This window comes from Prionailurus bengalensis, chromosome C2, assembly GCF_016509475.1.
Source record: "Prionailurus bengalensis isolate Pbe53 chromosome C2, Fcat_Pben_1.1_paternal_pri, whole genome shotgun sequence".
Lineage (NCBI taxonomy): Eukaryota > Metazoa > Chordata > Mammalia > Carnivora > Felidae > Prionailurus > Prionailurus bengalensis.
Genome location: NC_057350.1, coordinates 1807381 through 1833781, shown reverse-complemented (window position 1 = coordinate 1833781; position 26401 = coordinate 1807381). Strand labels below are relative to the sequence as shown.

The 26401-nt window shown below is 53.0% G+C and overlaps 2 protein-coding genes across 6 annotated transcripts in view; both read right to left on the bottom strand.

Annotated features, from left to right (window-relative positions):
• Window positions 1-11247, bottom strand: part of UBE2G2 (ubiquitin conjugating enzyme E2 G2) — a 40628-nt gene extending 29381 nt beyond the window's left edge. The window contains exons 1-2 of one of the 4 annotated variants that reach the window (XM_043593429.1): window positions 11108-11193; window positions 10502-10826 (exon numbers count right to left, since the gene is read on the bottom strand). Coding sequence is in view for 1 of the 4 variants with exons in the window: in XM_043593428.1 (XP_043449363.1) it covers window positions 11108-11150 (43 nt within the window). In the remaining 3 variants the exon portion in view is untranslated. Of the gene's footprint in view, window positions 1-10220; window positions 10334-10501; window positions 10827-11107 lie in introns of those variants that run through there. The other 3 variants (XM_043593428.1, XM_043593431.1, XM_043593430.1) reach the window with 3 other exon arrangements.
• Window positions 11248-13554: 2307 nt separating this feature from the next.
• On the bottom strand, window positions 13555-25639 carry SUMO3 (small ubiquitin like modifier 3). 2 transcript variants are annotated; one of them, XM_043593432.1, is made up of 4 exons: window positions 25425-25639; window positions 20496-20624; window positions 16855-16926; window positions 13555-14921 (listed from the first exon to the last, which is right to left on the bottom strand). In XM_043593432.1, the coding sequence occupies exons 1-4, from the start codon at window positions 25443-25445 to the stop codon at window positions 14844-14846; spliced, it is 300 nt and encodes a 99-aa protein (XP_043449367.1). In that variant the 5' UTR covers window positions 25446-25639; the 3' UTR covers window positions 13555-14843. The 2 variants fall into 2 exon arrangements, with proteins under 2 accessions (XP_043449367.1, XP_043449368.1); XM_043593433.1 differs by lacking the exon at window positions 16855-16926 and having other exon boundaries at window positions 25425-25561.
• Between the last annotated feature and the right edge of the window lie 762 nt (window positions 25640-26401).

Here is a 26401-nt window from a genome sequence, read left to right as displayed (position 1 = left end):
GACACTCAATGTCATCGGTCACAAGGGAGACGCAAATCAAAGCCACAAGGAGAACATGGCGATGCAGGGAGACCCTCGGCGCCCCTCCTCCCACGAACATGGAGTCTACAGCTACAAACGGAACAATCTGCTCCCCAAAACACACTAAGGCTGGCTGGGTCGTAACTGCACATCAAGCAAATGAGAAGAAAACCACACTGAGGTGGCCAACAGAAGCTGGGACGCAATCTCATCATGACCCCCCGCACAGTATCTCACAACCAGGAGGAAACGCAAAACCCACAGCTGCTTCTTGAGGAGTAAAGGGTTTGAACAGCAGCACCCCAACTTTTAAGACGGACGCTTGCATAAACGAGCCTCTAAATCATCTAGCTTTGAAATCCTATGGGACTCGCATCCCAAGACCCCCAAGACGGGAGCCATGTGAGAAACCTCCCTTCAAGGGCTTGGGGCGGGGACGGGCCCTCCCCAGGGCCCAGCTCTGAGGCAGCCCGTGGACCACGCCCAGACTCACAGAGGTGCACCTGCTGGCATCTGAGTGGCCACCGGGGCGCAGGCGTCTGATTTTTCACACTCATCAGGAGGCTGGCGGAACACTGTTTCTGTGGACAGAGACTGGGGGGTCATCTTTGCCTCTCCCTCCGCTGTGCTCCCGGGCACCAGCAACCACCTGAAGGCAGCCTTTACGCATATCTAGTGCCCTGATTTCCGTGGCTGTCACCTAGGGGACACCTCTTGATCGCTTGGCTCTGGAGGCCAGGGAAACCGGAGCTGCTGGTCTCATGAACCTGTAACAATCAGAGTCACACAGGGAGGAGCTCAAACCGATCTGGTGCCCCAAATTTTGCGACGGCTTCCAGGGGACATCTCTACATCGCCTGGCTCTGGCGGCCACCGGACTCGTGCTGTGGGTCCCACAGGACTCTAACTAATAGAGAAGCAGTTCTTAAACAGCTACCACCCCCGGGGAAAGCAAGAGGCCGGTCTTTCTGTGCAGGAGGGCTATCAGCTGACCATGAGGACTGCAGCCTGCGGCGTGTGCTTCTGATTAGGTGTGCATCTTGGGACCAACCTGATCCCTTCCAGAGACCTCAGCGGGCAGCCGCTGTCTTCGCGTTCACCTTCTGCCGAAATCCAGAGTGTGATGTCTCCCAGAAGGGAGTTTTACACACAGCCGGCACCCTGCTTTTTACAGCTGCCACCGGGGGGAGATGGCCCTTGATCGTCTGGTGCTGGTGGCCAGGGGACCTTGCATCCCTGGGTCTGATGGGTCTACCACAGTCGGAGAAACGGTTTTTGGCAGGCTGCCATCCCCAGGGCACTGCACAGAGGGCAGGCTGAGGCACACTCCCCCATCCTTCCGTGAAGGAGGCCTCTCTGCGTGTCCTGGAGCTGAGAGGTAGTCTTCAGGTCTGGCACACATTCCACGGTCCACAGAGCTGCTCTCTACGAAAATACGGCTATGGCACCTCCTTGGCACTCTCCCTCTGCCCTGCACCAGCTCAGCTCACTGGCATCGCCCAGAAAAGAACTTACACACTCATCCGGAGTCCCGATTTTTGTGACAGCCATACTGGGGACACCTGCAGAGTGCCTAGCTCTGGTGACCAGTGGGGCTTATGCTTAAGGCCCCACAGGACTGTACGTATTTGCACACCTTAAGAAGCTGCTGCCGGTGGGCCTGGCTTCCAGTCACCCTGAATCTGCGTGCTGAGACCCTCCGCTCTGGGACGATGACAAGTCTTGGCACACCCTCCACTGCGGGAGGTATCAAAGACACAACGGGTGCTGGGACAGCACGAAGGTTTGAGTGACAACCGAAAGCTGGGACGGGACTGAATGACGAGGTTCATCTCCTACACGAGGCCGCTCCTTCCAGACTGGGAGAGGCGGGTGTTCCCAGTTGGTACAGGGACCAACTCGGAGAGTCCAGCGAAATGGACAAACAGGAATATGTACCCAGGAAAGAACAAGATAAAACCTCAGGAAAAAGCATCTCAGTGAAACGGAGACAGTTTACCGATAAGGAGTTCAAAGCGATGGTCACGAAGACGCTCACCAAACAGGAGAAAAACCGATGGACACCAAACCTCAACAAAGAGATGGGAAATACAAGAAGGTACCAAAGAGAAATCGCAGAGTGAACAACAGAACGGCTGAACTGAAATACAGACCAGATGAAGCAGAAGAAAGGATCAGCCACTCGCGGTCAGTGGAACTCAGTCAATGAGAGCAGCAAAAAGAATGACAAAAAGTGAAGACAGTTAGGAGCTCATAAGACATCAAGTAGACTAATATTTGGATCATGGGGCTTCCAGAGGAGGAGAGAGAAAGGGTCAGAAATCTCCTTGAAGAAGTAATGGCTGAAAACTTCCCTAATCTGGGGAAGGAAACAGGCATCTAGATCCAAGAAGCCCAGAGAGTTTCAAGGAAGAAGAACCCAGAGAGACCCACATGAAGACACCTTATAATTACCTACCAAAAAGTAAAAGCCAGGAGAGAATCTTAAAAGCAGCAAGATGAAAACCACTTGTTATGTACACGTACGTGATGCTAAGTCTATCGGCAGACTTTTCGGCAGAAACTTTTCAGGCCAGAGGCAGGGGCACGATACATTCAAAGCACTGAAAGGAAAATCTCCAACCAAGAATGCTCTCCCCGGCAAAGTTACGACTCAGAAGTGAAGGAGAGGTAAAGGGCTCTCCAGAGAAACAAAAGCTAAAGGGGTTCATCACCACTAACCCGGCCTTGTTACAGGGAATTCTTTAAGCTGAAAAGAAAGGGTGTTCACGAGAACACATGTGCAAGAATAAATCTCACTGGAAAGGTAAGTATATAGTAAAAGTACTGGGTTAATCACTTACAAAGTTAGCATGAAGGTTAAAAAAAAGTAAGTAGTAAAAATAACTATAAGTACAAAAACTAGTTAAAGGACACACACATTAAAAAAATGTAAAGTGTCAGGGCGCCTGGGTGGCTCAGTCGGTTAATGGTCTGACCTCGGCTCAGGTCATGATCTCACAGCTCGAGTTTCAGCCCCACGTTGGGCTCTGTGCTGACAGCTCAGAGCCTGGAGCCTGCTTCAGATTCTGTGTCTCCCTCTCTCTCTGCCCCTCCCCCACTCATGCTCTGTCTCTCTCTCTCTCTGTCAAAAATAAATAAAACATTAAAAAAAATTTTTTTAATGTAAAGTGTGAATCAAAAACATCAAATATGGGGTGAAGGGAGAATAACAGTATTGGGCTTTAGAATGGGATCAAACTTATTATCAACTGCAAATAGACTGTACAGAAGTTGTTTGTCATATGTAAGCCACGTGGTAGCCACAAAGCAAAAACCTGTAGCAAATACACAAAAAATAAAGAAAAGGAACATAAGCATACCACCAAAGTCATCACACCACAAAGAGAAAAGAAGAAAGGAACAGAGAGAAACTACAAAAACAGTCAGAAAACAACAAAAATGGCAACAGGCACGTGCCTGTCAGTAATTACTTTAAGTGTAAATGCACTCAGTTCTCCAATCAAAAGACAGAGTGCTGAACAGATTAAAATATAGGACCCATCTGTATGTTGCCTATAAGAAACTCACTTCAAATTTAAGGACACACACTGAAAGTGAAGGGATTGAAAAAAAGAAAGAAAGAAAAGAAAAAAAGCTGTTCCATGCAAATGGAAACCAAAAGGAATCTGGAGCAGCTATACTTATATCAGAGAAAACAGACTTCAAACAAAGAGACAAAAGAAAGGCATTACACAATGCTAAAGGAGCCTTTCCAACAGTAAGATACATTTGTAAATATTTACACACCCAACACAGGAGCGCCTAAATACGCAAAGCAAATGTTAACAGACCTAAAGGGAGAAACAGCAACTCAACCGTAGAGGACATTAATATCCCACTTACATACAAAAATATAAGAAAGCACTGGCCTTAAATGACACAGTAGACCAGATGAACCAGAACATTCCATACAAAAGCAGAATACACATTCTTCACAAGTGCAAGTGGAATGTTCTCCAAGACAAATCACCTGTTAGGACACAAAATAAGTCTTAACAAATTTAAAAGGACTGAAATCATATAAAGCATCTTTTCTGATAACGGTATGAAACTAGAAATTACTTACATGAAGAAAACTGGAATATTCACAAATACGTGGAGATTAAACAACATGCTACTGAATAACCAATAAGTCAAAGAAGACATCAAGAGAAATAAAAAAATACCTTATGATCCCCCCCCAAGAAAGGAAATGTAACGTACCAAAATTTGTAGATGCAGCAAAAGCAGTTCTGGGAGAGGTTCATAGTGATAAATGCCTCTGTCCAGAAGCAGGAAAAATCTCAACTAAACCTTATTTTACAACTCAAGAAACTAGAAAAAAGAAAAAACAAAGCCCAGAGTTAGTAGAAGGAAAGAGATAACAGACGTGAGAGCAGAAAGAAATGAAACAGACTAAAAAGACAATAGAAACGATCAGTGAAGCTAAAGGCTGTTCTCTGAAAAGATAATGGTGCTAAACGTTTAGCCAGACTCGCCAAGACAGATACAAGAAGAGAAACATCAGAAATGATGGGGTGCCTGGATGGCTCAGTCAGTTACGTGGCCAACTCTTGACACCCGCTCAGGTCTTGATCTCAGGGTCATGAGTTCAAGCCCTGCATTGGGCGCCATGCCTAGCATGGAGCATACTTTAAAAAAAAGGAAAGAAAGAAAGAAACGACAAAAGAGATGTTACAACTGACACCACAGAAACACAAAGGACCGTAAGAAACTACCGTGGACCATTGTGTGCCAACAAATTGGACAACCTAGAAGAAATGGATAAACAAACACATAACCTACCAAGAGTGAATCATGATGAAATAGAAAATCTGAACTGATTACTAGTAAGGAGATTGAATCAATAATCGGAAACCTCCCAAGAAACAAAAGTCCAAGACCAGATGGCTTCACTGGTGAATTCTACCAAATGTTCAAAACAGAATTAACTAATACCAGTTCTTTTCAAACTCTTCCAAAAAAGAGAGAGAGAAAAGAAAGGAAAGGAAAAGAAGAAAGAAAGAAAACGGGAGGGGAGGAAGGGAACATTTTATGAAACTAGGATCACCACAATACCAAAACCACAAGACGGCCACAAGAAAGTCACAGGCCAATATCCCTGGTAAACACAGATGTGAAAATCCTCAGCAAAATATTAGCAACTGAATTTAACAATATATTAAATGGATCCTACACCACGGTCAAGGGGGATTTATTCCAGGAATTCAAGAACAGTTAAGTGGGATTTATTCCAGGAATTCAAGAACAGTTCAGTATCTGCAAATCAATGTAATCCACCACATTAACAAAATGAAGGATAAAAACCATATGATCATCTCAATCGATGCAGAAAGGCATTTGACAAAATTCAATGTCCACGTATGATAAAAACTCTCCACAAAGTAAGTACAGACAGAACATACTTCAACATAATAAAGGCCATAGATGAAAAACCAACAGCCAACACCATACTCGATAGTGAAACGCTGAAAGGCTTTCCTCTAAGACCAGGAACAAGACAAGAAAACCCATCCTCACCACTGTTATTCCACATTGTATTTGAAACCCTTGCCTGAACACTTAGGCAAAAAAAAAAAAAAAAAGAAATAAAAAGTATCCGAATTGGAAAGAAAAGAAGCAAAACTGTCACTATCTGAGGCCGACAAGATATTATCCATTAAAAAACCCTAAAGACGGCATCAGAAAATCATTAAAATAAATTCAATAAAGTTGAGCGGTACAAAACCAATATGTAAAAATCTGGTGCATCTCTAAAAATTTTTTTTTAACGTTTATTTATTTTTGAGAAGAGAGAGACAGAGCATGAGTGGGGGAGGAGAGAGAAAGAGGGAGACACAGAATCTGAAACGGGTTCCAGGCTCCGAGTTGTCAGCACAGAGCCCAACGCGGGGCTCAAACTCACAGACCGCGAGATCATGACCTGAGCCGAAGTCTGATGCTTAACCGAGTGAGCCACCCAGGTGCCCCAAAATCTGTTGCATTTCTATACACTAATAGTGAACTATCAGAAAGAGATAGTAAATTTTTAAAAAAAAATCCTTTTTATAATTGCATTAAAAAGATAGAACACCTAGGAATATATTTAACCAAGGAGTGTGACTGACCTGTTTGTTGAAAATGACAAGACATTAATGAAAGACTGAAGACACAAATGGAAAGATACTCCATGCTCATGGAACGGAAGAATTAATACTATTAAAAAGTCCATACTACACAAAGCAATATATAGATTCAATACGATCCGTATCAAAATTCCAATGACATTTTTCAAAAATTGAACACTCCGAAAATTTGCATGGAACCATTAAATACCCAGGGTAGCCAAATGTGAGAAAGAACAAAGCTGGAGAATCAGGCTCATTGATTTCAAACTATAATACAATGCTGTAGTAGTTGAAACAGTGTGGAAATGGCCTAGAAACAGACACATGGATTACAGAAATAAAACAGCCCAGAAATAAACCCACACATATACGGTCAAATCAACTTACAACAAAGCAGCTGATATGCGATGGGGCAAACACAGCTAGGTACATTGGTTCTTTTCAGACGTAATGCTATTGCACATTTAACGGATTACAGTACAGTGTAAACATACTTTTATATGTGTACTGGAAAACCGAAAAAAATCGGTTATATACGATAAGAAAATATATATATATCAAAATATATGTATTATACATACCTAAAATATATACACGTTAAAAAAAATAAGCTCACGGATACAAAGAACAGGCTGATGGTTGCCAGAGGCAAGGCAGTGGGAGGGTGGGAGAAAGGAGTGAACTGTGATGGTTTGTTTTTTAGTGTAAATAAACTTAAGGTAAAAACTGAATTTGAAAAACAAGGACAGAAAATGGCAGAATTAAGATGTTTTAAAATAGAAACTACAATGAGATACCATACCACTCTAGAACAGCTAAATATGTAAACACCCAGCATACGAAGTGTGGACAGGGAAGGAGAATCAGTGGAACTCCTTAATACACTGCTAGCAGAAATGTAAAGTGGCACAACCAGTCAGAAAATAGCTTGGCTGCTCCTTTAAAAGTTAAACACAGGGGTGCCTGGGTGGCTCAGTCCGCTGAGCGTCCGACTTCAGTTCAGGTCATGATCTCACAGTCCATGAGTTCGAGCCCTGCATCAGGCTCTGTACTGACAGCTCAGAGCCTGGAGCCTGCCTCGCATTCTGTCTCTCTCTCTCTCTCTCTCTCTCTCTCTCTCTCTCTCTCTGTCTCTCTCTGCCCCTCCCCCACTCATGCTCTCTCTCTGTCTCAGAAATAAACAAACATTTAAAAAAATTTTTTAAAAAAGTTAAACACAGGGGCGCCTGGGTGGCTCAGTCGGTTAAGCGTCCAGCTCTCAATTTCAGCTCACGTTGTGGTGTCACGGTTCCTGAGATGGAGGGGTCTGTGCTGTAGAGCCTGCTTGAGACCCTCTCTCTCCCTCTCTCTCCCTGCCTCTTCCCTAGTTTGTGCTCTCGCTCTCTCTCAAAACAAATACACTTAAAAAAAAAAAAAAAAGTGAATCATCAAGGGTGAATCTAAGGTTTGAGCCCAAAAACTTGGAAGAACACGACTGCCACCAACAGAGACACGGGGACTGTGGGAGCAGCAATGGTGCAGGAGGAGCAGGTCAGTTTTACACGAGCAAGTTTGAGGTTCTTATTCAACACTGAACTAGGCTGAATAATGTCCCCCAGAATCTCCAAATGTGACTCTGTTTGGAAATGGGGGCTTTGCAGATGGACTGCAGTTAAAATGGGTCACATGGGATAGGGGTGGGTCCTAAAGCTATGACGGGCACCTCCAGAAGAGGGACGACGGGCAGAGATGTGAGTTCCGCTGCCACAAGCCAAGGAACAGCCAAAACTGCCGGCAACTACCGGAAGCTCCAGGAGGCCAAGAGGGACTCCTCCCTAGAGCTTGCAGAGCGTGGCCCGGCCAACACTGAGTCGGGACGCCAGGCCTCCGGAACAGCGACAGAGCAGACTTCTGTTGGCCACTTAGCCTTCTTAAGGAAACCCCCAGAACCCAATACCTGTCTGTTTTTGAACCTTCTCGGGAAGGCTGGGTGATGGGTGACGACAGAACGTCAAGCAAAGACACCCGTTTAAAATATCTGGGTTCTTTTTCTGGTTCTCCTTTTTCCCGGCTGTAAGGAGCTAGGCCAATCGTTTTGCCTCTGTTACTCAACTGCCTACACAATTTGGAAAACCAGGGGCTGTACAGAATCATATCTAAGGTTCCGCCCCCTCGAAATTTCTGCAGGCCTGTGACTATTCCCAAATACGATAAAGTATGCCTGAACCCTATCCCAATCCACTGAAAGCCCATTTCACAGAAAGGTCGTTCCTGTAAAGTCCACCTTTACAATGAATGAGTCACCTTACGATATGGTAAGACAAACCGGATGCTAATTCACACAAGATGAGAATCACTAAATGGAATTTACGATGCTTCCAAGATACAGCAACCACAGAAGCCCCTCAGTAACATACCGTATTCATCTTCTATCGCTGATGGGACAAATCGCCACAAACCCAACGGCTTAAAGCGACACCCACCGATGGCCTCACGGTTTCCGTGTGTCAGAAGGGGCAGGTGGTTCCACTCTCACAGGGCAGCGGTCAAGGCAGGGCACTGCCCAGATCCACTCAGGTTGGCGGCAGAATCCAGTTCCCCGCAGCCGTGGGACGGAGGCTCCCGGTCCTCACTGCTGTCGGCCAGCGACGGGTCTCACGTTCTCGGGCCACCCACGCCCCTCCGTTCCTGGCCACTCCAGGGCCAGCCACGGCAGGTGGAGTCCTTCTCGTGCTCTGCACGTCTCAGACGCCCCCTCCTGCCTCTCCTCTCCCGCCTCTTCTGTTCTGGGGCCTCGTGTGGTTAACGGGTTGTACCCCAGTAGCCCAGGATGATCTCCCTACCTGCACGACGGCTAGTCACCTGCGACGCCTGCGGGGGGGCCTTCACAGCAGCGCCCAGACTAGCGTCCGACAGGATCACCAGGGGCCGGCAAGCTCAGGAGACCTCCTCAGGGCTCTGCCTTCCCACGGACTCCGAGAAGTCACATCAACACATAAAAATGCATACGATACCCTTCTGTGATACGGCTTTGGAAGTCAAGGGTTATTTGTGTTTTATTAGTGCAAAATGACAACATGGTTGAAATAACGGATGAAGTTCCTGCAAGTACAGTAAAGGGAAGAGTAACCTTTGCTACCGCCAGTATCCTCAGGAAATACAAGTTCAACAATGCAGAGACTGGACTGAAGCAGCAGCCTGAACTTAATTCCCCTTGCAGGCTTAACAGATTCCTTCCCTAAAGACACAAGAAAATAACCTTTTCTCGAAGTCTAGAAACAGGGCTAAACAGCCTAAGACAGACACCGAAGCACGGACGGGGAAGGCAGGAATGACAGGTGTTCCCACACATTATGACCCCCGGCCAGGTCTCCCGTGAGGACACAGGCAACAGTGCCCCACTCCCACCCAACCCTCCGTTCATACTCTGCCCCCAAGTCTCTCAAAGACACTCCCACTGTAGGGGACACTGGCAGCGAGCACTGTTTAAACATTTCTTTAATGAACCCACACGTGAATCACCCTGGTGTGCTCCCGCCGAACACGGACCCTCCGCGTGCAGGGCCACCAACCCGGTTACGGGACTGAGCTCCGTGCATTTTTACCAATTATTTTTATCACAGTCATTATTTCGGTTTACTTCCAACTTTCTTGTAAAGTACTCCCGGGGCTCCTGGGTGGCGCAGTCGGTGAAGCGTCCGACTTCAGCCAGGTCACGATCTCGTGGTCCGTGAGTTCGAGCCCCGCGTCAGGCTCTGGGCTGATGGCTCGGAGCCTGGAGCCTGTTTCCGATTCTGTGTCTCCCTCTCTCTCTGCCCCTCCCCCGTTCATGCTCTGTCTCTCTCTGTCCCAAAAATAAAATAAACGTTGAAAATAAATAAATAAATAAATAAATAAAGTACTCTCAATGTCACCCTAACAATACCAGCTACCAAAATCAGAGTCATCTATCAAGTATCCTGAAAAGCATTAACCTTCCCAGAGGACCAAAGTGCAGAGGTCAAGGCCTGGGCCGGAGAGCTAATAAGCAGCAGCTGAACCGGGACTGCGGCTGCAGAGACCCTCTCTTACCCACAAGCGGGCGACCACCCTGTCTCCACCAGCAGCTCACGACACCTGCCACACATCCGTTTCACCCATGACCTCTCCTGGCAACTCTCCCAACAGGGCTGTAAAAAGGCAGAACGCGGAATGTTCTTCGTCTTTCGTTTCTCCCTTTGCTTTCCCCAAACATTAGAACCTTTCCCTGGCGAGGAAAGCACCAAGGAGGCTCTCTGGGCACCACCTAGGGAGCGTGACAGGTGGCACTACTCAAAAACTGTTCCGTTATTCAAGAGAAAGCCAAATCTGACCTTTCACCCCAAATGCATCACAATGCGCTTTTTCTCGATACGCTTTTGGTTTCAGCTTCTCAGTAGGCAATTCCGGTTTTGCTGCAAGGCTGGAATGAGGGAGTCCTCTAAATTACTACAGGAGCCAAAGACAAAAACAAAGGCTGCGTGGAACTGTTTACGCATTTCTAAACTCGTGGAGTAGTGATGCTGACTGTCCTTTTTCAAGCGTTCCCTTTACGAGTTCGCGTATGAAGTCAAGAGCAGGCAGTGGGCGCAGCGGAGGAAGGGGACTGCAGACTGTTAGGGCTCGCGGTTTCCCAGGACCAAACTCCCGTCCCCGCGCCTCCGCGGGAACAAGCGGGCATGACTCAGTGCTTTCGGCGTCCACGGCTCCCACATCTCCACCAACTCAGGCCGCCACACACGGCCGTGCGCGCCCTGGGCCTCCCCGAGCAGGGACTCTACCGCCGGGTGGGAGCCCGGGGACGGGAGGAGGGGGGCGCAGGGCCCGGGGTCGGCAGAGGGGGGGCGCGGGCTCGAGGGACGCGCGGGACCCGGGGCGGACGGACGGGGGGGGCGGAGAGGAGCGGGTCCCCAGACTGGAGGCGCGGACCCCGCACTCACGTTTGTACTCGGCCATCAGCCTCTTGAGCGCCGTCCCCGCCATCGTCCCGGCAACAGCTGTGCTGCGCGACCTCCCCTCCCAAGCGCCGGCCTCTCCCGCCCACCGCAGGGCTGCTTCCGGGTCGACGCCGGGACCCGGAAACCCTTCCGGGACGCGGCGTGCGCGTGCGCGGTGGCGCCGCCGCCACGGGGAGCGGCGCAGGCGCGGCGGCCGGGACGGTCTGATCGCAGGGTTCCAAGGTTCCTACGCAACGCCAGGGCCTCGGCCCCTCTGTGGGTTAACGTCGCTCCCGGCAATCCAGATTCCTGGAGGGCCTGGGTCTTCCGGGAGATCCCGGAGCCGCGGGCGCCCAGAGCGGGTTACATCCTACCGGTGGTGCCCCAGGAAGGTCTGATTAAAGGATCGGGACCAGGGATGGAGATGGAGAACTGGAATGAGGGAGGGGTAGACGGAGGACGGCGGCCTGGGGGACTTGACGAGGGACAGCACGGGGACAGGACGTCCATGGAGACGGAGGACGGCAGCCTGGGGGACGTGGCGGGGGACAGCACGGGGACAGGACGTCCATGAAAATGGAGGGTGGAGCCTGGGGGACAAGACGGGGACAGCACGGGGACAGGACGTCCATGGAGACGGAGGACGGCAGCCTGGGGGACGTGGCGGGGGACAGCACGGGGACAGGACGTCCATGAAAATGGAGGGTGGAGCCTGGGGGACGTGGCCGGGGACAGCACGGGGACAGGACGTCCATGGAGACGGAGGACGGCAGCCTGGGGGACGTGGCCGGGGACAGCACGGGGACAGGACGTCCATGGAGACGGAGGGTGGCGCCTGGGGGACAGGACGGGGACAAAGTATGGAGACGGAGGGTGGCAGCCTCCATCCTGCCTCCATCACTCGGTGGGAACCGAGGGCAGGGCAGGTAGACTGCTGCCTGAGCAGATTTCATTCCAGGTGTATATTCTTTAAAGAGAACGGAGATAAAAATTGAAGATCCTACCCATCCGTTAAAGTACACATTGTGGGGGGCGCCGGGGTGGCTCAGTTGGTTAAGAGTGGGACTCGAGTTCGGCTCAGATCACGATCTCATGGTGCATGAGTTCAAACTCCACCTCGGCATCCAGAATCTGCGCTGATAGCGCAGATCCTGCTTAGGATACTCTGCTCCTCCCCTGCTCGCACTCTCCCTCTCTCGCAAAATAAACTTAAAAAAAAATACATCTGTGGCACAGGACCGTTTCAGAGTGACTTTCAGGCCCAATGCAGTGAAAGCAAGAAGATCCACGAAGAAGGCATTTGATGCCCCCCTGACTTCCTTCAGACAGGCCTTAGGTTGGAAGACGACTGGCGCCAGGGTGGTTTTCTTCTGCATCAGCGTGGCCCCACAGGAACCCCTCCGCGAAGAGAGGAGCTCCAGGAAGGCCCGAGAGGGAAAAGTAGCAACTCCTGCCCTGCCCACCTGCCCACCTGCCAACCTGCCAACCAGCGTGGCCCTGAGGCAGCGGCGCCCTAGCTGGGATAGGCTAGGAGTGGCTTTCTCCAGTCACCCCTTCCAGCTCCTTGCTTCTCAGGCTTCTGCACCATTGTGTAACATGGGGATAAACAGCCCTTTTTTTCATGTCATGGTGGTTCTATTCCCAGATGACCCACTGTGATTTGGCAATCTACCTATGTTTCTTAGAACCCCACTGCCTGGCTTCAAAGAAAGTAAACACATTTACTCCTTTATGGCTCTCCCATGCAAAGACATGTACACCTTTTAAAAAACAAGTTTTCATCTCCACATTTACATCCTACCTATTATTCTGTAGAATTTGCCATATAATGCCCTATATAATCCATTAGCATAATATAAAATTTATTTATTGTTGTTATCTGTCTCCTGTAAATAGAGAGTTTACATGTTCCATGAGGACAAGGAGTTTCTGTCTGATTTGTTCACGGATGCAACTTCGGTACCTGGGCATGGCAGTATTTACTGAATTGAATGAAATTAAACAATGCAAACAAACCTCCCAAGTACGCACATTTTAGAGTAAGGGTATACAAAATATCGTAGGTAAGTAGGCTGTTCACCGCACAAGGGAAAGTAGCCTTGTATTCGAACACCAAAAACTTGAGAAGCCCAGACCAACGTCCCTATTCACCTGCCCCCAAAATCTACCCTGTCTTTACACACGACACCCCAGAGAGGAAAAGTGTCATGCCGCTGGTTCAGCTGCAGACTGGGAGAGCTCATGAGGAGTGAGGGGGTGCCCCCCTCGGCAGGAGAATGCCGGGACCGGCGTGGGTTTAGCTGCAAGGATGCGGTTGGCAGCCATCAGGTGAATACTTACTTTTGGATAACCGGCCTTCAAGCGTACATGCCTCGCTGCACGGTCCGTACAGATACGGAATTGTGACCTAGGCCCCAATGGCCAAACGCAGTATTGAAGACAAGCCGAGAGACAGAATACCAAACTATATTTACTGTTTACAGTAGCAAAGGACAACAAATAATGTACAAATTGGGGAATAAACACAACAGAGCCAGCAGACGTCCCACCCATGCCCAAACAGCAAAACACAAAGGAAATGCGAACATCTTCAGCAAGATTTCAGGCAAGCAAGAGAGGACGGTCATGGTCACACTCCGGGACTAGAACAAGGCAGCAGTGGGTCCATACAGAACGACAGGAGGAAAACTATCAGGGCTTAATTGGTACAGATCCCAAAACATCTCACAGAACTGCAATCACGTACTAAAGCGTAAACCCCGTAGCTGTTTGCGAAGCAGCACAGCCCAAGTCCAGGAGGGCAACGCGGGGTCAACCTTCCATGGGCTTCACTGGTAACACACTTGGAAGCAGGTCTTTTACACAAAAACGTTAAGTGCAATACTGAATCTTGCTTTTTAATATATAGACCATAATTATTCGTCCGAAGCAAATGCGAGGAGAAATCTGAGGCCACGGCACTATTACCAAGTGAGAAATGTGGGGGTTACTTTCGTCTCTATTCAGGGGAGAAGGGTTTTTGCTGCGTTGACCTTTGCCCGTGCCGTGGCACCGGGCACCAGGCCGTGGGTGCCAATGGCTCCTGGACCCCAGACCCCGACCACAGGGCCACTCGAGGAGCGGGGCACCCAGCTCCTGTTACTGAAGGACCTGGTTATCCTTCATTTTACCTTTCAAAAACACATTCCAGTATTTTCCCTTCAACTTTACCATATTCTAAAATGCAACACTTAGCATTTTAAAAACCTGTGCCTATACGAAATAGTGAAAGTTTGTCTCCATCGCCAAATTGCCCCCAAAACCTGTCCAACGGAAGCATCCCCACTGTGGTGCTGGGAGTTCTCAGCTGGAATATGCGGGGGCGGGGGGGGGGGGGCGCTCAATACCTGGGGTAAAATCCCCATCTAGACGAAAACTGAACCTGCAGACCACAGTTTGGGCCAATGTTCTGGGGCGGGGCGGGGGGGGGGGGACGAAAATGAAAGCAAAAACAAACCAAAAGAAACCTCGCAACTCATCTTACACAAAGACAAGTGTGACTGGCCGGGTGTCAGCGGTGGCCCCCTGCAGACAGAGTTCTGAATTGCCCTCGCAAAATGTCAGAGAGGAAAGTAATTTTGGTGACTGTCCTCGGGTCTCTGCAGACTCCTTTGTGACTGGCATGGCCACTTGTTCACTATTCAACAGCAGACGCAAGGCCGAAGACACGGTGGGGACGGTCCTTGTAGAGGTGGCGCCCTTAGCGACAGCGGCTGTCCCGCGAGCCTCCCGTCTGCTGCTGGAACACGTCGATGGTGTCCTCGTCCTCCATCTCCAGCTGGCGGGGGGCGGCGTGACGGGCACGGGGAGAGAGCGACAGCGGTTACTTTCCTCACTGTCACAGAACGAACCTGTCTTCCTCACCCTGGAGGACGCCGTCCCCAAACCCGTCCTCGTGTGTACCGTGCAGGGAAAAGATGCTGGTTTGGGATCTCCAAGAAGCCCTGTCCACCCCCAAGCCTCCCCTGACGGAACTTACAAAAGAACATGCAAAGCTAAGGACGCTGATGGAAAAAGTCAGACTCTGGGGCACCTGGCTGGCTCAGTCCATACAGCAGGAGACTCTATCTCAGCTGTAAGTTCGAGCCCCATGTTGGGTGCCCAGGTTACTTAAAAAAATAAATAAAACCTTTGAAAGAAAGAAAAACTGAGTCTCATTTAAACATAAACAAGTGTCTAAAATTTTTACTGAGGGGCGCCTGGGCAGCTCAGTCAGTTGAACGTCCGACTCTTGGTTTCAGCTCAGGTCGTGATCCCAGGGTCACGGGACCGAGCCCCGTGTCAGGCTCCGTGCCAAGAGCGTGGAGCCTGCTTAAGATTCTCTCTCCCCTCTCTGACAAAAAATGAAATAAACACAACTTTTACTGAACATGACGCAAAATCATTTTCCCATCAGACGCCTCTAATGAGCGGTGCGGAGTCCTGGGGACCAGCAGGACCACATACCTCATGACAGGCGCAGCGGGGTCATGCCCGTGAGCTCCAAAGCAGGCTGAATCTAAACCGCACACACGTGGGAGCACCGCTGGCTGCCCCACTCTGCCCCTTCCCTCTCCCTCTAGACCAGGGCAGGGAAGCCACAAACGTTTCCCGCCTGCTGCTGCTTTCCCCCACAGAGGGCACACGACCACCTCGCCTCGTCCGCCCTTCTCTGAACACAAGGAAGCCTCTGCCAATTGAAACAGGCTGTTTGGCTGGAAGCAGTAACGTTTCCCAGAAACACAGAGAAGGCGCGCTGGGGCCGGCGGGGAGCGCCTCCGGCCCTGACCCCAGTGCCAGCCGCGTGACACCCGGGGGCGGGCAGAGACACAGCCTCTCGCTGCGCGGTCCCCGCACGCGAACCAGTCCCACGATTCCCACAACTCCGCAAAGGGGAGAAAACGGGCACCCTCGCCACTTTACAGACTCAGAAGGTGGGGACTCCGTGAGGGTCAGTGGCTCTCGAGCCCAAGGCTGTCCTGCCGACCTCAAGGCCGAAGCCCTCCTCACCGCAGCATGATGCACCGTGACGGGACGGGGGTGTGGGGGCTACGCAGAGGAGAAACCGTGTGGCTGATAATGACGGCTGTGCCTGTCCTCGGCACCCATGCCCCGCGTGCATAAATATGGAAAGGGCACGAGAATCAGGACAGTAACTGAGCTGCAAGTTCAGCGTCCAGACGGGGGGTGGGTGGAAACCACATCCGGGAGAGGTGCCAGGAGGGTCTGCGTGACCCTCGTCCATGACCCAGACGCAGCCGCTCAGCACCCGGTCCTCCTGCCCCATGCCCCGGTGTGGAGGATGCTATGTGACCAAGTGCACGTTTCTCATTTCAAAAACTTCAGAACATTCAGAATTTAAAAATGAAATAACCTAGGGGCGCCTGGGTGGCTCAGTTAAGCATCCGACTTCAGCTGAGGTCATGATCTCACGGTTTGTAGGTTCGAGCCCCAGGTAGGGCTCTGTGCTGACAGCTCGAAGCCTGGAGCCTGCTTCGGATTCTGTGTCTCCCTCTCTCTGCCCCTCCCCCACTCACACTCGGTCTCTCTCTCGCTCTCCCTCAGAAATGTACGTTACCAAAAAAGTTAAATAACCTAATAATTAAAACCATTAAGAAATGAAGAGTATTCTGCATGAGCACCCATCAGCAGCTTTCAAGCCCTTCCCAACAGGAGCGGGTCGAGCGCAGCGGGAAGGAGCCAGAAAGCGCACACACACGGAGCTTTCGTACCTGCGCAGGGGTGTCTGTTTCATTAATCGGCTGCCCGTCAAACCTGAATCTAATCTGTCTCATTGACAAGCCCTGAAAAGAAAAACCAATTATCATTAGATATTTCCAGATAACACATTAATTCCAAAAAATAAGACATTTATCTCAAAACACCTGAATTCTGAACATAGAGGTTTTTGATCCACTTGATTATAAAAGCTTGCCAGTGGGCCTACAATCTCTTTCACGTGATGCCCCAGCAGGGATGATTCCAGAAACCACTGCTCTGACACTCTCCAGCTGCTGCAAGTGCCCGGCCCCACCCACCCCCTCATTTCCCCCGAGGAGCCAGCACAATCCTTCACTGTTGGAGAGGGGCGCCTGGGGGGGCTCTGTCAGCTGAGCCCCCGACTTCGGCTCAGGTCATGATCTCGAAGCTCGTGGGTTCGAGCCCCGCGTCGGGCTCTGTGCTCACAGCTCGGAGCCTGGAGCCTGCTTCGGATTCTGTGTCTCCCTCTCTCTCTGTTCTGCCCCTCCCCTGCTCATGCTCTCTGTCTCTCAAAAACGAATAAACGTTTAAAACAAAATGTTTTTTTAAACTCCTCCAAGAGAAGCCGTCAGGTAAGGACGAGGCCTGTGGTCAAGGGCCGCGTGCGGGTGGGAAGCAGTCCTGACCCCCGGGCCCGAGGGGGCTGCGGCAGAGCGTTTCTGTCCAGGGAGCAGCACAGGCAGACTTTTGCATCCCCAGGGCACGGCAAACATGGTCGAGGAGAAAAAGCACCTCCTCTTAAAAAGCAATTCTGACTTCGCTTGAACACAACAGGCAGCATGAAAACATGCATCTCTGCTCCCCCTGAACGTCCTGGGAAGACATAAAACAACGAAGGACAAAGAAAACAGGAGAGGAGACGGGCCAGCAGGCAGACGACATGGCTGCTGGCTGGGGGCTGCGGGGCTGTGGACACGAGACCCCAAGGTCAGGGTGGCGGTGGGGGCAAGACAGGGAGCCCCTGGAGGCCTAGGGACCTGCACACGGGCACCCGGAGGCAGAGATGTAGCACGCAGCTGATTTTGGATGACTGCCTCAAAGTTCCTATTGGACCCCCATATCGGGGCCCCCCAAGCCCCAAGCAGCTGGCACCTCCCAAGGGCAAAAGGTCTACTTCCTGGAGAGGTTAACGCCGAGCCCTGGACTCAGGATAGGAGGGACGAGTGACGGCAGCCCCATTTCGCCCATCCGGCTGCACCCCCAGGGCACAGGCAGGAGCCCGGGGGGGGGGGGCCCTTCTGGGAGATCTGCTGCCTCACAGGTTGCGACGCCTGGGAGCCCCCCCACAAAACCACCAGTCCTGGCAGGTCACCCCGTGGTGGCGAGTGGGTCAGCAGCTGTCTGGGCTGCATTCTTAAATATGAGCAGTTCACCAGGACCTGGGGGGCCGTGTGAAGACAGGCTCAGGCACGTGAGACATGCAGCCAGCAAGGAAGGAAAGCACCAGACCCAGGGGAAGGGAGGGGCCAGAGGTCACACACACTAGAAATCCTCTGGGACACAGAAAACGAGCAATACCGACTACTGGGGAAAGAAACCCTCAGAGAACAGGGAGGAATGAAGACCATTTGGAAATTAGATGTCATGACAGAAGCAGGTCTGTCCGCATAAGGTGGGAGCAGAAAGTTGAGAGGATCTTCTGGAAAGAAAACCGTCAGGAACGCTAAAGCCCGGTCAGTGCCAGGTGGGCAGCAATGATCTCGAGGGACAGCTCCAGAAGAGGTGACTCCAACATGCGTGGGCGTTCCGAACACGGGGGACAGGACGGGAGAGGCCAGTCACGGAAGAACCAACGTAAGTCGTGTTTCCTGAACTGAAAAGTTTCTACATGGAAAGTACCGGAGGGGCGCCTGGCTGGCTCAGTCGGTGGCGCGGTGGAGCATGTGACCCCTGATCTCAGGGTCGTGAGTTCAAGCCCCACGTTGGGTGTAGAAATTAGTTTAGAAAAGACAAAGTAGAAAGTACCAAGAGAGTGAAGGGGACGATCATGCTCTCAAAGCACATGAGGGCGAGGTGTCTGGACAGGAGAAGAAGGTCCCAAAAGCTCTCAGAGAAAAGCAAAGTGCATTCAAAGGACAGAGGATCAGAATGTCCCCAAACTCGCTGCACCAACATTAGAAGAACTCGATGTGATAACTCCAAAAAAAATGACTTTTCTAGAAATTCAACCTAGAAATCTACGTGCAGCCAAATAGTGAAGTGTGAAGGTTCATGAAAAGCAAATCATTTTCAGAACAGAGTCTCAAAGACGCCGCCCTTGCTAACCCTTTCGAGTAAGATGCTGGGAGACGGGATGAAGATTCATCCAGAAGACACACAGGATGCAGGCAAAAGAAGCCTCCAGATGGATTCCAGGGGGGCTCCACGATGACAGCTGTGCCACCGGTGTGGCCCGGGCAGGAAGGGGCAGGAGGGCGGCCGGACGCCAAAGATGCACCCGCAGTGCCCGAGGCCAGGTACTGTGGAGGTACGGCACTTGTGGAGACCGTGGCTGACACGTTACTGACGGACACCCAGAAAATCACACACGACCACCACCTGACCAACAGAAACCCGACGTGGACAGGAGCCGGGCTCCGGGGCAGCACCTCCTGGGCCTCGGCAGAACCCGGCACATTCCAGGGCAATCTACTGGAAGGACAGGGGCAGGGACGTGGACAGACAGCAGGGTCAGAGAGCTAGGACTTTCCACCCTTCTTGGGGGAAAATAATCTCTAAGGCCAAAAACATGAAGAAACAGAAACAGAAACCCATTTACCAAGAAAGAGCGAAAGAAACAGTTGAAGGGGCTGGGAGTGACCGCCTCCGAGGAGCAAGTCTGAAAAGAAGGGAGAAAAAGAGGACGGCACGTAGGATTTTTATAGTGTTTTTTAGAACAAGCCCAAGGCATCATCAGAGCCAAGACGGGAACCAACCAACCACCAGCATTTGCAAAGCATGCGGAGCAAGACCGCCTCCCACCAAAGGGAGCAGAGGCCGGGCGGGCCACCCGCCACGGCGATGCCACAGCGATGCCGCCACGTAGGTCCTCGGGTGGCGCAGAGCCCCGGGGCGAAGGCAGTCCCCGAGCGAGAACGAGGACACGGGACACGGCGGCGGGAAGCACAAGCGTTGTGTGAGCCCCAAGTCTATAGAGACGCTGCTGACCCGGAGGACAGCTACAGCGGCCGGCCTGCCACCGCGGGGTGGGGGGGGTGGGGGGGGCGGGTGCCGGCCAATCGCTCCACTGCGCACACGGCCGAGCAAAGGGAGGGAATCAAGCACTTTCTGCAAACCACAGTGACGAGGGCGGCGTGCACACACACGTGTTCTGGCTGCCGGAGAACCGCGCGCGCACTCACTGCTCTGCAGCTGAACGTGACCCCAGCTGCATCAGGAGGACCCGCCAGACTCCGGAGGAAGGACAGGCGGTGTGACAGGTGCGCACGAGGAAGAGCCGATGGCGGTGACCGACAGGGGCACCGGATAACTGCCGCCGAGCAAGACCACGCGCATGCACACACGCAGGGCACGCACACGCGATGCACACGCACTGCACACACCCGCGCGCACACACAGGACACACGCACTGCACACACATACACGGCCTGGCCCCCGGCAGGGCTGCACGCACCTGCCTCTCGCAGTACGCCTTCATCAGCTTGCTCAGCGGCGTGTGTCTCTTGATTTTGAACTGGACGACGGAGCCATCCTGCCCGGCCACTTTCAGGTTGATGTGGTCGTTCTCGGTCTTCACCCCCTCCTGCAAAGACACGCAAAACCGGGTCTCAGGACCACATCTCCAAATAGCCGCCGTTTTCACCCGCGAGTCTGGGGGTAACTGCTGGGGTGTAAGTCTTTAAAAAGAACAGAATTCTAGGGGCGCCTGGGTGGCTCAGTCGGTTAATCGTCCGACTTCAGCTCAGGTCACGATCTCGCGGATTGTGAGCTCGAGCCCTGAGTCAGGCTCTGTGCTGACAGCTCGGAGCCTGGAGCCTGCTTCAGGTGTCGCCCCCTGTCGCTCTGCCCCTCCCCTGCTCACGCTCCGTCTCTCAAAAATAAGTAAATGTTAGGGGCGCCTGGGTGGCGCAGTCGGTTAACCGTCCGACTTCAGCCAGGTCACGATCTCGCGGTCCGGGAGTTCGAGCCCCGCGTCGGGCTCTGGGCTGATGGCTCAGAGCCTGGAGCCTGGTTCCGATTCTGTGTCTCCCTCTCTCTCTCTGCCCCTCCCCCGTTCATGCTCTGTCTCTCTCTGTCCCAAAAATAAATAAACGTTGAAAAAAAAAATAATAAGTAAATGTTAAAAAAAAGTTTTTTAACAAATAAATGAAACTGAACTCTTAAAGATCCACGATCTAGAATCACTCCTATTACTGTTTCATTTTTACACACAATTCACTTTTGTATTTGTTAAGCATCTGAGAGGAAACAGTGCAAATCTAAAAAATTTTCAGATTCTAAATTCAAAGGAAAAAATCTTAGTAAGTCTAGAAAAAAAATTCCATCTTTGTTATAAGATTACTCTTAAACCACATACTCACAGGTTGTACAGACTTATACAGACTGGGAAGACAAGACAACGAAGGGTCACGATTAAGGAGAACCCTGAGCAGCAGGCTCTTGGGGGTGCCTGGGTCCCCGAGCCACTGCCCAGAGCCATGGAGGGCGGCCACGGCAGGTGCTGTGGGCACAGGGCCACCTCACTTATCTGGTACTGCCGGGGAAGACAGGAGTCGTTTATTTTGAACAAAATGACGAAGCTGGCCTGAGCCCTTTCAGAAATAAAGTTTAATGTCAACTGTCACACACCCCCGCCTTTCTCCGGCACGTCCTGTGGGGCGGATCCGACCCACGAGGGCTGCGGGCCGGGGGCAGGGCTCATCTGTACTGCCTCTGCCGCCACGGCCGTTCCTATCCCTCCCTCGGTGCCCAGGCACGCGGGTTGCTGGGGACACGGAGGGCTCCGGGAGAGCAGCAGCCCCAGGACACAGGTGGACCGGCTGGTGGCCTCCTTCTCCAGAATATGGACTCCACTGTGGGCAAGCGGGCAGCGCAAGCGGGGTGTCCAAGGTGGGAGCTGGGGCGCTCCCGTGAGCATCCCCCTCTCCCCAGAGACGAAGGATGCATTTGTTGAGTGCTTTTTTTTTTTTTTTTTCAAATAAAGCTTTTATTTTGGAATTTACAGAAAAGGTGCAGAACTGGGCTCCAGCCGCACACCCCCCTCGCCGGCTCCCCCTCACCTCAGCACCCCACACGCCACACCCATCTGGCCCCTGAGAAGCCAGCACTGGCGTGCGTCTCTAGGAACGGGACGCCAAGCTTTCCTGGCATTTTCCCAATGTCCCCACTAAGGTCCTTTCCTGGTCTGGGATCCAGTCCGGGGTGCCGCACTCATACCCGCTTAGAGAGAGGGTTTTTTTTTTCCATTTGTCTTGTGTTAGAATACACGTCACATAAAATCTACTGCTTAACCACTTTAGGTTGGTATGAAATACACTCCTGATGCCCTTCAACCTTCACCGCATCCATCTCCTGAACCCTTTTCGTCCTGTGGAACTGAGGACCCTTGGGTTGCTTCCACATTGTAGCTATTACAAAGGACGCTGCGGTGAACGTGGGTGAACAAGGAAGACTCGGAGTCCCTGCTTTCAGGGTTTTGGGGCCCACGCCCCGAAGTGGGATCGCAGGGGCATGCGGTAATTCTATTTTTAATTTTTTTAGAAACACCCGTAGTGCTTCTCCAGTGACCACCCCGATTTACATTCCCACCATCAGGGCACAAGCGTCCCAACAGCCGCACGGTCTCACCAGTGACGCGTGTTTCTGTTTTCTTATAGCGGCCACCCCGCGGGTGTGAGGCGTGTCTCACTGGGGTTTTGATTTGCGTTTCCCTGTTAGCAACGCTGAGCATACGTCATGTGCTTCTTGGCCATTTGCGGATCTTCTTTGGGGGAATGTCTATTCAAGAGTTTGGTCCATTTTTGAATAAGGTTCTTTTTTGGCTCTGTTTTTAAGGGTGATCTACATATTCTGGATATTAACCCATTATCAGATGATTCGCAAATATTTTCTCCCACTCTGTGGGGTGCTTCGGACTCTACGGATGGTGTCTCTTGATGCACACAATTTTTAATTTTCAAATAGTGCGATTTGCCTATTTTTTTCTTCTGTTGCTGTGCCTGTGCTGTCACATCCAGAAGTCGTTGCCAAGTCCAAAGTCAGGAAGCTTTTGTCCTAGGTCTTCTCCTGAGAGTTTTGTTTCAGGTCTTACATTTGGGTTCTCGATCTATTTCAAGTTGCTTTTTTGTGCATGGTGTGAGGTAAGAGTCCAACTTCATTCTTCTGCATGTGGATAGAGAACGCATTTGCTTTTTTAACGAAAAGATACCGACGTATCAAAACAAACAGACACAGCGCCCAGGACGCAAACAAGCCAGGCGGTGGCTACAAGTCCAGGTGGAGGAACATGGCAGGAGGGGCTCAGGGAGGGTGCTGGGGGCACCAGCTCCCTCGGGGGCTGTGGGGGCAGGGAAGGTGACCAGCCCCTCTCCCTGCTAGTGAAGGAACACTAAACCAATGGCCTGTCCCGGACCCCTAGCGAGTTCCTAGTAAACAGGAGTGAAAGAAAAGAAACAATGACCTCAAATCACTAAGGTCAACCCTCTGCCTCAACCAGAGGGGGCTGTTTTCCCAACTGACCCACAAGGTTTTATCCCAGCACCATGATGGCTTGGGAGCGTGCCTCCTGCCCTCTCCAGGCTCACAGGGCACAGCCCCGCCTCAGTTCAGAAGCAGTGAAAACAGGGGCACCTGGCGGACTCAGTCAGCTGAGCATCCGACTCTTGATTTCGGCTCAGGTCACGATCTCATGGTTCACGGGTTTGAGCCCCATGTCCGGCTCTGTGCTGACAGTGCGGAGCCGGCTTGGGGTTCTCTCTCTCCCTCTCTCTCTGCCCCTCCCCTGCATGCTCTCTCTCAAAATAAATAAGTAAACATCTTTTCTTTAAAGTAGTAGCTAAACCAAGTTCACTCAACTGAACTGGAACATAGAAGGCGACCACCTAACAGTAAAGTTTAAGTACAGCAAAGACACCGAGTGCCGCACGTATTTACGCGTCAGTCAGAGGAAGCCCCAGAGAACCGTAAAGGCGTTTATATTTGCCTCACTGAAGACAATCCGCCCAAGATGGGAAACCGGTATAAAGGCTGAGCTGGTAAAAAGCAAAGGCTCCGACCACATCTGGAAAGAGGAGGCTGTGCGGGAGTGTGACCTCTTCTCAAGTCACAGCGAGGATGGTGCAAGCTTCCACCAAGGCCTGACGGGGGGCTCTGGGAGGGTCCACCCAACCCCAGCTCTGCCTCCTGTGTGTACGGAGGCTGGGCTCCGGTCTCTGTGCAGAGGGGGTGCCATCTCCAGTACCAAACAGGCTGATGTCGGAGGCCACCTATATGCAAAGCATTCAGCTCAGCTGATCTTCCACTTGGGCAAAAAAAAAAATAGACCCCAACAATGCAGACAAAAAATACACACACACACACAATAAGAGCAGGTAACATAACGTCGGATCCCCCTAAGAACTGACTGCCAACGCACCGAAGTGAGGGGCCAACACCAGGGAGCCAGAGGGCGCGACGGGAAGGGGCGAGCACACGTCAGAGGGTGTGATGGGGAAGAAGACAGGTCAGCGACCCCGACGCGGTAGGTAAGGGGGAGGTGCACAGTAGAGAACGCGACGGGGAGGGCCGAGCGCACACCGGAGGAGGTGATGGAGAGGTGGGCGGGCACACACTCCGAGGACGTCGATGAATAAGGGAGGGCACACACTGGAGGGCGCAGCAGGACGCGGCTGGGGCGGGCTCGCCGCGGGTACCCAGCGTGCGCCCTCTCCGCGCCCTACGAAGACATAAGGGGGATCGTCCAGACCCCGCAGGGCGGAGGCGCGGACCGCGGGGGGCCGAAAGGGCAGCAGCCGGGAAAGGTCTCAGCGAGAAAGGTCCTGGGAAAGCACGGCCCCGGAGAGAAACGGGTAGTGGGGCAAAGGTCAAGGCTAGGGGTAGGTCCCGGATAGGGTCGCGGATGGGAGAAGAGGGGGGGTGAATCCGGAGGTGGCTCAGGGGTCCCGGCTGGGAGGGTCCGGTCAGGGGCCGCGCCCCCCGCCGCTGTGTCCAAGGTCCGCGCGAGCGAGGTTCCGGAAACGGCAAGGCGCCCACGAGCCGAGGGGCGGGACCCGGACCGTCAGGGCGGACCCTGGGTGGGGCGAGGAGCGCCTCGGGGCGGGGCCGGGGCGGAGCCTGGATGGGGCGGAGCAGCAGCAGGGCGGGGCCTGGGCGGGGCCTGGGCGGGGCGGAGCCGGGTAGGAGGGGGAGGGGAGCGGCGCGGCGTGCGGGGGGAGGGGCAGGAGGCCCAGGGCGCGGGGAAACCCCGCAGACACCGCCTCCCCTTCCCCCTCCATCCCGAGGTGGCGCGGAGGGTGCCGGGCGCGGACCGGGGCGGGGGGCGGCGGGGACGGCGCGAGCGCGGGGCCGACCCAGGGGCCCCGGCCCCGCGCCCGCCGGCCCTTACCTTGGGCTTTTCCTCGGACATGGCTGCGCGCGGCGGCGGGAGGCGGCGGCGGGGAAGCAGGCAGCGCCGGAGCGGGCGAGTCACGCTCTCGGCCCGCCGCTCTCCCGCCGCAACTGCTCGCGGGGCCGCGCTTTGCCCCCCAAATCCCTGCGTGCCGGTTGGCCGGCGCGGGGGTCACGTGGAGGCGCGCGTGCACGAGGCGCGTGCCCCGCGGCGTCGGGCGCGCGCTCGGCCGGGCCGAGGTTCCTGGTGGTTGGAAATGCGTCACGGAGCGGCCCCGCGCCATCCGGCCGTTCCGACAGCGGGACCGCACGGGGCACCGAGGGGCCCGGGGGCGCACGGGAAAGGCGGGCGCGCCCAGGATACTGAGGGGCCCTGGGGCGCACAGGAAGGGGAGGGCGAGCGCAAGACCGGGGGGCTGGGGGGGAGGCTCCGGGGGCGCACAGGGAAGAGGGACGCCCAGGACACGCAGGGGCCCCGGGCGCACAGGAAAGGGAGGGGCGAGCACAAGGCACCGAGGGGCTCAGAGGGCACACACGGGAGCGCGGGGGCGCCCAGGGGAACGCCCACAGGCAGGGGTCAGGGACCAGGATGGACACGTTGTCTTAGCGCCTGAGAAGGGCCTCTCCGCCTCCTCGGTGCCCTCGTCCATCGACCTGGTCCTTGGCCTGCTTGCGCTCAGCCGGCCAGGCCCAGGCACGCCCACTCGTTTCGCTAGTGCAGCACGGTTTTTCAGAGGAAAAGGAAGCAAAGGCCAGTCTGGTGAACCATCTCTGGTGACCACAGGGGACCTGGTGAGTGAGTGTTGCCTCACAAGGCAGCCCCACTCCTGGATAAGGTGAGGAGCCACGCGTCCAGTTGAGAGGAGCCGCAGGGGAAGGAAGGAGACCCAAGGCTGAGCCGCCTCTCTGCGCCACCGCTAGAGACCGCTTGCAGGCGTTCATTCAGCAAGCCCCCACGTACCCCAGAGCCTGCGC